The following is a 9,280-nucleotide window of genomic DNA, read 5'->3' on the forward strand; positions in this document are numbered from 1 at the left end:
GGGACAAACCATTTTTTTAACCATTAAAAACGATTGATTTGAACCTTGGGAATCAAATGGAAAGCAAAGTGGGTGGTGAGTCAACCGAGACAAATGTCGGCACGTCCATGGAGGACTACGTCCAGGTTTTTTTAGACAGTCTGCGGGGACGTCACAGGACTACGTCCAGGTTTTAGACAGTCTGGGACGTCACAGAGACATGTCCAGGTTTTAGACAGTCTGCGGGGACGTCCCGAGGACTACCCAGGTTTTAGACAGTCTGCGGACGTCACAGAGACTACGTCCAGGTTTAGACAGTCTGCGGGGACGTCACGAGAGACTATCCAGGTTTAGACAGTCTGGGGGAGTCACAGGAGACCGTCCAGGTTTTAGACAGTCTGCGGTCACCGAGAGCTACGCAGTTTTAGGACAGTCCGCTGGGAGTCACAGAGACTACGTCCAGGTTTTAGACAGTTTGTGGGGATTACTTCATAAATACGGTGCAATGGTTTGTTTCGTCCACAAGATGGAAGTAAGTGACCACGGATCACAACAATCTGCGTTAAAGTCTAGGACCCAATCCTAAAGAACAGTGAGATACTCCCTAAACACATAGAACCTTGACCTTTGACTCTGTCTGTCTGCCTGCCTGTCTTATTATTTTTATTATTATTATTATTATTTATTATAAATGATTAAATCAAAACAAACATTTCTGTAGCTGCTTAAATACAAATCTACATCTTTAAAACTAATTTATGACATCATGACTTTTTGTTCTGTTGACCTGATAAATGTTGCTGAGATTTATTTATTTTTTTTGTCTCCACAAACTTTGCAAACTGAAGGTTCTGAATTCATTCAAATGTTTGTTTTTCATTTTTTATGCAAAGAAAAAAAAGTTCAAGTCACAGAGTCGACGACAGGAACTGTAGTTTAGTTCAGAGTTTTAAATCTTAAATATTAAACTTTAAAAAAAAGGAAAGCCCAAAAGTCGGAGCTCGTCGGGAGTACCTGAAGGCAGCAGTGGGCGGGGCATCGTGGACACGTGACCTGCACGGTCCTCTGTCTGATTCTGCGCGAGACTGTTGACGGTGAAGGACAGGTGTGAACGGTGACTGCAACGTTACTTTAACGTTACTTTAACGTTACGTTAACGTTACGTTAACGTTAGTTTGACGTTGTGACGGTGAGTTTGATGAATTTCATGTAAATTAATCTGGTTAAAGTCACGTGGTTTGTCAGTTTGTTGAACGTTACTTTCACGTTAGTTCAGGTTCAGTTTGGATATTTTTAACTAATATTTTATGTTTTTATTTTTTTAAGAAGCCTGAGTTTTATTCTGAAAGGTCAAAAATCTGAAGTGAATTCATAAAAAGATCAAAATTAATATTTAATATTTCTGAATTGTGAATTATTAAAATCTGTTAATTAGATGTTTTATGTTTTTGTTATTATTTACTATCTCAGGTGTGATGATGCGTTCAAGTGAAACTCAGACGTTTGAGTTTCTTTACGGGAAGAAACAGACAAGACGTGTGTGTGTGTTAGTGTGTGTGTGTGTGTTAGTGTGTGTGTGTGTGTGTGTGTGTGTTAGTGTGTGTGTGTGTTAGTGTGTGTGTTAGTGTGTGTGTGTGTGTTAGTGTGTACATCTCGTGTTTGTGTAAATAACATCCAGTCTGACAACAAACGTGAAGTTTAACGAACTCCAACCAGCTGAGACATAACGAGCTGTTCGTTAACGTGGATCTTTGCTGTGTTGGGACAAATTAGACGTTATCGAGTCCTCGTGGTCTGAGACTGAGACCTTCAAAAAGTGGCTTCAAGACCAAGACCGGTCTGGAGGATGAAGAGAAGAGATGACTCATGTTTGACTGCAGTCTCACAGTGATGTCTGTCTGTTGTTGTGTCTGTCTGTCTGTCTGTTGTGTCTGTCTGTTGTTGTGTCTGTCTGTTGTTGTGTCTGTCTGTTGTGTCTGTCTGTCTGTTGTTGTGTCTGTTGTGTCTGTCTGTTGTTGTGTCTGTTGTGTCTGTCTGTTGTTGTGTCTGTTGTTGTGTCTGTCTGTTGTTGTGTCTGTTGTTGTGTCTGTTGTTGTTGTGTCTGTCTGTTGTTGTGTCTGTTGTTGTGTCTGTCTGTCTGTTGTTGTGTCTGTCTGTCTGTTGTTGTGTCTGTTGTTGTGTCTGTCTGTTGTTGTTGTGTCTGTCTGTCTGTCTGTTGTGTCTGTCTGTTGTTGTGTCTGTCTGTTGTTGTGTCTGTTGTTGTGTCTGTCTGTCTGTTGTTGTGTCTGTTGTGTCTGTCTGTTCTTGTGTCTGTTGTGTCTGTCTGTTGTTGTGTCTGTTGTTGTGTCTGTCTGTTGTTGTGTCTGTTGTGTCTGTCTGTTGTTGTGTCTGTTGTTGTGTCTGTCTGTTGTTGTGTCTGTTGTTGTGTCTGTCTGTCTGTTGTTGTGTCTGTCTGTCTGTTGTTGTGTCTGTTGTTGTGTCTGTCTGTTGTTGTTGTGTCTGTCTGTCTGTCTGTTGTGTCTGTCTGTTGTTGTGTCTGTCTGTTGTTGTGTCTGTTGTTGTGTCTGTCTGTCTGTTCTTGTGTCTGTTGTGTCTGTCTGTTCTTGTGTCTGTTGTGTCTGTCTGTTGTTGTGTCTGTTGTTGTGTCTGTCTGTTGTTGTGTCTGTTGTGTCTGTCTGTTGTTGTGTCTGTCTGTTGTTGTGTCTGTTGTTGTGTCTGTCTGTCTGTTCTTGTGTCTGTTGTGTCTGTCTGTTCTTGTGTCTGTTGTGTCTGTCTGTTGTTGTGTCTGTTGTTGTGTCTGTCTGTTGTTGTGTCTGTTGTGTCTGTCTGTTGTTGTGTCTGTTGTTGTGTCTGTCTGTTGTTGTGTCTGTTGTTGTGTCTGTTGTTGTTGTGTCTGTTGTTGTTGTGTCTGTTGTTGTGTCTGTCTGTTGTTGTGTCTGTCTGTCTGTTGTTGTGTCTTATTAACCATGCAGACACTTTGTTGTCTCATGTCTCCTGCTCGTCCTGTGGTGTCGCCCCCTGCAGGCCGACATGAAGACGCCCTTATTGGCCAGTTCTGCCCCTGATGCCCCAGAGCCCCTGCCCCGCTGCCCGGGAGGCCCCGTGATCGGCATCATCGGCTCCGGGGACTTCTCCCGCTCGCTCTCCATCCGCCTCGTGGCCTCCGGTTTCAGGGTGGTGGTGGGCAGCCGCGACCCGAGCCGTGTCCCCATTGGTCTGTTCCCCGATGGGGTGGAGCTGCGATCGCAGGGGGAGGCGGTGGACGGCGCGGAGAGGGTGGTGTTCGCCGCCGTCTACCCCGAGCACTATCACACCCTGGTGGGGCTGAGGGAGCGGCTGGCCGGGAAGGTGCTGGTGGATGTTAGCAACGCCGCCCGGATGAACAGGGTGGAGCGGTCGAATGCGGAGAAGCTGGCGGAGCTTTTCCCGCAGAGCGGCGTGGTGAAGGCGTTCAACGTGGTGTCTGCGTGGGCGCTGCAGGGCGGAGCTCATGATGGAAGCAGGCAGGTAAGGTGGAGGCACAGGTGAGGTTGGATAATGTCGCATACTGAAATCCTCCGTCACCCTCCGTCACCCTCCAGGTCCTGATCTGCAGCGACTGCTCCGACTCCAAAGCGGCGGTGCTCCAGCTGAGCCGGCGCCTCGGCTTCTCCCCCGTGGATGTGGGCGGCCTGTGCGCCTCCAGAGAGGTGGAGGAGGCCCCGCTCCACCTCTTCCCCACCTGGGGCGGCCCCGTCCTCGTCACCTTCCTCCTCTTCCTCTTCTTCTATGGTTACACCTTCATCCGGCGCGTCCTGCTGCCGTTCATCGACAAAGGAGAGAACAACTTCACCCAGCTGCCGCTGGTGGCGGTGAACCGGGCGCTGCCGGCGGTCGCCCTGGTTACGCTGGCTCTGGTTTACCTGCCAGGTAATGAACAGGCGGCATGTTTGTTTCCACGTGTCACTTCCTGTCTTCTAACTGAATGACTTCCTGCGTTGTGGCGTCAGGTCTGGCGGCGGCGGTCCTCCAGCTCGGACGTGGGACCAAGTATCAGCGGTTTCCGGTCTGGCTGGACGTCTGGCTGTGCAGGCGGAAGCAGCTCGGCCTGCTGAGCTTCCTGTGCGCCGGCCTGCACGCCGTCTACAGTTTGTGTCTGACGCTGCGCAGAGCTGCCGGCTACACGCTGCTGAACGCAGCTTACCGCCAGGTGAGCCGCCGCCCGGCAGGTAAACACGACACGCCTGTGTGTGTGTGTGTGTGTGTGTGTTTGACGTCATCTGTGTTGTGTCACCTGCAGGTGAAAGCTGGAGTTGAGAACTCGTGGGTGGAGCAGCAGGTGTGGAGGTCGGACCTTTATCTGTCCTGTGGGATTCTGGGATTTGGAGTCCTCGCCCTGCTGGCTGTCACCTCGCTGCCCTCTGTGGGAAACGCCCTGAACTGGAGGGAGTTCACCTTCGTCCAGGTGAGCAGAGCAGGACAGGAAGTGGCCGACTCTTGTCCTCACGTGGTCTGACTCTCTCTTGTGTTTGTGCGTCTGCAGTCCGGACTCGGCTACGCCGCCTTGACTCTCTCCGTCATGCACACTCTGTTCTTCGGTTGGGACTTCGCCTTCCTCCCTGAGGCCTACCCGTACTTCCTCCCGCCCATGTACCTGCTGGCCCTCGTCCTGCCGTGCGTCGTCCTGGTCGGGCGGCTCGTCCTCGCTCTGCCGTGCCTGACGGTCAGACTGACCAAGATCCGACGAGGCTGGGAGAGCGCGAGACACCGACGTCCAGAGAACCTGGATGCTCCTGGACACTGTGGAGATGTGTGACCTGAAGGTGTGTTTGCTCTCTGAGAGGGTCTCACCTGTTCATCACGGAGCTGCAGTTTGAATTCAGACAGAGCTTCTGTCCGTTCATTTCAACGGGGTGCCGTGGTGAAGTCTGACGTCACGCTGCAGCAGCCAATCAGACGCTCCGACCCGTCAAACCTGAAATGTCTCTGAACTCTGACTCTTGTGTTCTGACTTGGGCGGCTGTGGCTCAGGAGGTGATATGTAGTGTAACGAAAGGAGATATATAAATATATAGACACACCGTCCATTTAACCTGAGTCTGACTGAAATGTAAAAAAGCAGATGAAGATGAAGAGGAGCTCCGTCCTCCATAGTTACTTTCTGGTTGTCTCACAGCGTTTGCATCCAGCACTCGGAGCTCTGCACAGAGTCTGAACTGTCCCAGGACTGCACAGCTCTGCACACACACAGCTCTGCACACACACCTCTGCACACACACCTCTGCACACACACCTCTGCACACACACACCTCTGCACACACACACCTCTGCACACACACCTCTGCACACACACCTCTGCACACACACACCTCTGCACACACACCTCTGCACACACAGCTCTGCACACACACACCTCTGCACACACAGCTCTGCACACACACACCTCTGAACAACACACCTCTGCGACACACACAGCTCTGCACACACACACCAGCTCACCAACCGTCTGCAACACCACCAGCTCATGCACACCCACACAGACCGTGAGAATGGAAACCACAACTTTAATGCTAAACAATACAAAGTTTATTATATTTATTATTATATTAGTGTTGTCCATAAATTTTCAAATTCACTGTTTTACAAAAAACTGAAAATATATTAAAGCACATTATTGATTCGGTCAGATTAACTTAACTTCAACAGAAGAATTAGTTTCAGTTGTTGAACACACACAAACACACACACACACATACGGGTGTTGTGTTGTGTGTTAATATAATATAATATAAATATCTATATATATCGTATATATATATATATATATATAGTGTGTGTGTGTGTGTGGTGTGTCTAAATAATATATACACCACCATATATGTATCTTTGTTTTTTGTCAAAGTTTAAATGATTCAAAACTCAATAAAAAGTAAATAATGGTTGTGTTTTTGAACATGTCTGGAACATAAATAAAGACATGTATGTTTTATGTATATATATACTTTTCTTCTATATATTATAATCTATATCTATATATATTATATTATATATAAATATACTGTCTGTCCGGTGTGTTTTACAAGCACCGCTGAACTCTTGTCTCTGTTTTTCACCAAACTGTATCCCGATTCATCGTCGTGGTCCTTAAGTTCCCCCAACCCGAAGCAGGTGGCGACACTCGGCTGTTTCCGCCAAACTGACGCTTCGCTCGGTGATCGACTCGTCGTGTCTGTTCCGGTATCCGGTTATTTTAACTCCAAAACAAACCCGTTCACGACGTTTAACGGACACGGTAACGGACAGAGGTAACGGACACTGTAACGGACAGCGGACATGTCCGGTGAGCTGTGGTCACCGTCCGCCGGTCAGTCGTTCGAGCACCGGAACTTCAGACCGGTGGTTTTCCAACGGAGTCAACGTGGAGCTGACGGTGCTGGACTTCATGCAGCTGGTGAGAGACGGTAAGACGAGCTACGACCGTCTCAGAGACTGATAGAAAGACCTGAGACAGACTAAAACCTGGACGTAGTCTCCGAGACGTCCCCGCAGACTGTCTAAAACCTGGACGTAGTCTCCGTGACGTCCCCGCAGACTGTCTAAAACCTGGACGTAGTCTCCGTGACGTCCCCGCAGACTGTCTAAACTGGACGTAGTCTCCGTGACGTCCCCGTAGACTGTCTAAAACCTGGACGTAGTCTCCTGTGACGTCCCCGCAGACTGTCTAAAACCTGGACGTAGTCCCTCTGTACGTCCCGCAGACTGTCTGAAAACCTGGACGTAGTCTCTGAGACGTCCCAGCAGACTGTCATAAATCGGACGTAGTCTCTGGACGTCCCCCAGACTGTCTAAACCTGGACGTAGTCTCCGTGACGTCCCGCAGACTGTCTAAAAACCTGGAGTAGTCCGCCGTGACGTCCCCAGACTGTCTAAAACCTGGACTAGTCTCTGAACGTCCCGCACTGTCTAAACTGGACGTAGTCTCCGTGACGTCCCCGCAGACTGTCTAAACCTGGACGTCTCCTTGACGTCCCCGCAGACTGTCTAAACTGGACGTAGTTCTCTGAGACGTCCCCGCAGACTGTCTAAACCTGGACGTAGTCTCGGGACGTCCCCCGACTGTCTAAACCGTGGACGTAGTCTCGTGACGTCCCACGACTGTCTAAAACCTGGACGTAGTCTCCGTGACGTCCCCGCAGACTGTCTAAAACCTGGACGAGTCTCTGTGACGTCCCCGCAGACTGTCTAAAACCTGGACGTAGTCTCCGTGACGTCCCCCGCAGACTGTCTAAAACCTGGACGTAGTCTCCGTGACGTCCCCGCAGACTGTCAAAACCTGACGTAGTTCCTCCGTGACGTCCCAGCAGACTGTCGAAAACCTGACGTAGTCTCCGTAGACGTCCCGCAAGACTGTCTAAAAAACCGGGACTTAGTCTCTGGTACGTCCCCGCAGACTGTCTAAATCCTGACGTATCTCGCGAACGTCCCCCAACTGTCTAAAACATGGACGTAGTCTCTGTGAGAGCTCCCGCAGACTGTCTAAAACCTGGACGTAGTCTCCGTGAGCGTTCCCCGCAGACTGTCCAGATAAACCTGGACGTATTCTCCGTGGACTGTCCCCGCAACTGTCTAAAAATCTGGACGTAGTCTCCTGTTTATGAGTCCCACACAGGACTGTCCTAAAACCTGGACGTCGAGTCTCTGGACGTCCCCACAACTTCTAAAATCTGACGTAGTCGCTGTGGACGTCCCCGCAGACTGTCTTTAAACCTGGTACGTAGTCCTCTGTACGTCCCCGCAGACTGTCTACACCTGGAACGGTCCTCTGAAGACGTCCCCGGTCCATAACTGTCGTAAACCTGGACGTAGGTCCCGTACGTCCCCCAGGCGACTGTCTAAACCCTTGGACGTAGCTCTGAGACGTCCCGCAGACTGTCTAAAAACTGGACGGAGTCTCTGTGACTCCCCGCAGACTTCCTAAACCTGACGTAGTCTCTGTGACGTCCCCGCAGACTGTCTAAAACCTGGACGTAGTCTCTGAGACGTCCCCGCAGACTGTCTAAAACCTGGACGTAGTCTCTGAGACCATGTCCCGGTCTTGTCAGACATATTCTAACGTGGTGAATCTGTTTCCTTCCAGATATCTCGACGCGGCCTGGACTTCCTCCTCCGTTCAAGAAATATTCGTACGGTACGTTTGTTTGTGAACTTCAAGGCCTTGACAGTTTTCCTTGAGTCATTGAAAGTCCTTGAAAATATGATCCAGATTTGTGAGCACGTTCTTCTGCTTCTGTCTTCAGACACGATGAAGATCATCCACCAAGCACACGGAGCCAAGGTACGTATCTACAGGAAGTGACACGCTGTCCAGCAGGAAGTGCCTGAACATCTAAAGAGCTAAACATCGACCGTCATTTGTTTGCAGACTAACGAGTTGGTGATGAGTCTAGACGACGACGAGAAGCTCATCCTGCAGCACGACCAAACACTGAGAGCTGCTGGAGTCGGTACGTTTGGACCAGAACCAGCCCGGCTAACACACTGAGCTAACATGAGCTAACAGCAGCTAACATGAGCTAACACACTGAGCTAACAAACTGAGTTAACAGACTGAGCTAACAGCAGCTAACACACTGAGCTAACATGAGCTAACAGCAGCTAACATGAGTTAAGACACTGAGCTAACACACTGAGCTAACACACTGAGCTAACATGAGCTAACAGCAGCTAACAAACTGAGCTAACAAACTGAGCTAACAAACTGAGCTAACAGCAGCTAACAGACTGAGCTAACATGAGCTAACAGCAGCTAACAGACTGAGCTAACATGAGCTAACAGCAGCTAACATCAGCTAAAAGCAGCTAACAGCTGCTAACAAACCAAGCTAACAAACCGAGCTAACATAAGCTAACAGCAGCTAACAGACTGAGCTAACATGAGCTAACAGACTGAGCTAACATGAGCTAACAGCTGGACGTTAATGCAGCTGTTGTGGTTGCAGATAATGAAACCGAGGTGGCGTTCTTCAGGAAAGAGGACTACGGACTTTACAAAGCAAACCCCAGAACAGCGTGGTGACCTGGAGCGTTTACTGCAGGGCAGAGGTCAGAGGTCGTGGCGTTGTCGTCCTCCACTCTGTCTTTTTATTTCTGTTTTTTATGAGTTCAAAAAACGCCACCATGGACATTCAGTTACATTTTTGTTGTTTTAAAGTTGTTTTAAGGTTTTTGACATTCATGGTGTTGATTTCTGTCCCATCAGTGTCAGAGAAACATGTAAGACACGAAACTGTGTGAAACTAATAAAACCTTCAACCAGAAAAAC

The 9,280-nt window shown here is 49.0% G+C and overlaps 2 protein-coding genes across 3 annotated transcripts; both read left to right on the forward strand.

The window, feature by feature from the left end:
* Positions 1–957: 957 nt before the first annotated feature.
* On the forward strand, positions 958–5,092 carry steap3 (STEAP family member 3, metalloreductase). 2 transcript variants are annotated; one of them, XM_027290990.1, is made up of 7 exons: positions 958–1,168; positions 1,450–1,871; positions 3,004–3,486; positions 3,561–3,888; positions 3,969–4,168; positions 4,259–4,423; positions 4,502–5,092. In XM_027290990.1, the coding sequence occupies exons 3-7, from the start codon at positions 3,010–3,012 to the stop codon at positions 4,772–4,774; spliced, it is 1,443 nt and encodes a 480-aa protein (XP_027146791.1). In that variant the 5' UTR covers positions 958–1,168; positions 1,450–1,871; positions 3,004–3,009; the 3' UTR covers positions 4,775–5,092. The 2 variants fall into 2 exon arrangements, with proteins under 2 accessions (XP_027146791.1, XP_010746768.2); XM_010748466.3 differs by lacking the exon at positions 1,450–1,871.
* Positions 5,093–6,291: 1,199 nt separating this feature from the next.
* Positions 6,292–9,279, forward strand: cxviiih2orf76 (chromosome XVIII C2orf76 homolog). Its single transcript, XM_027291177.1, is given in 6 exon segments — positions 6,292–6,363; positions 6,365–6,419; positions 8,096–8,146; positions 8,256–8,293; positions 8,381–8,462; positions 8,958–9,279. Coding segments are annotated over 6 exon segments (375 nt in total). The 3' UTR covers positions 9,035–9,279.
* Position 9,280: the final 1 nt, after the last annotated feature.

This window comes from Larimichthys crocea, chromosome XVIII (genome assembly GCF_000972845.2).
Source record: "Larimichthys crocea isolate SSNF chromosome XVIII, L_crocea_2.0, whole genome shotgun sequence".
NCBI lineage: Eukaryota > Metazoa > Chordata > Actinopteri > Sciaenidae > Larimichthys > Larimichthys crocea.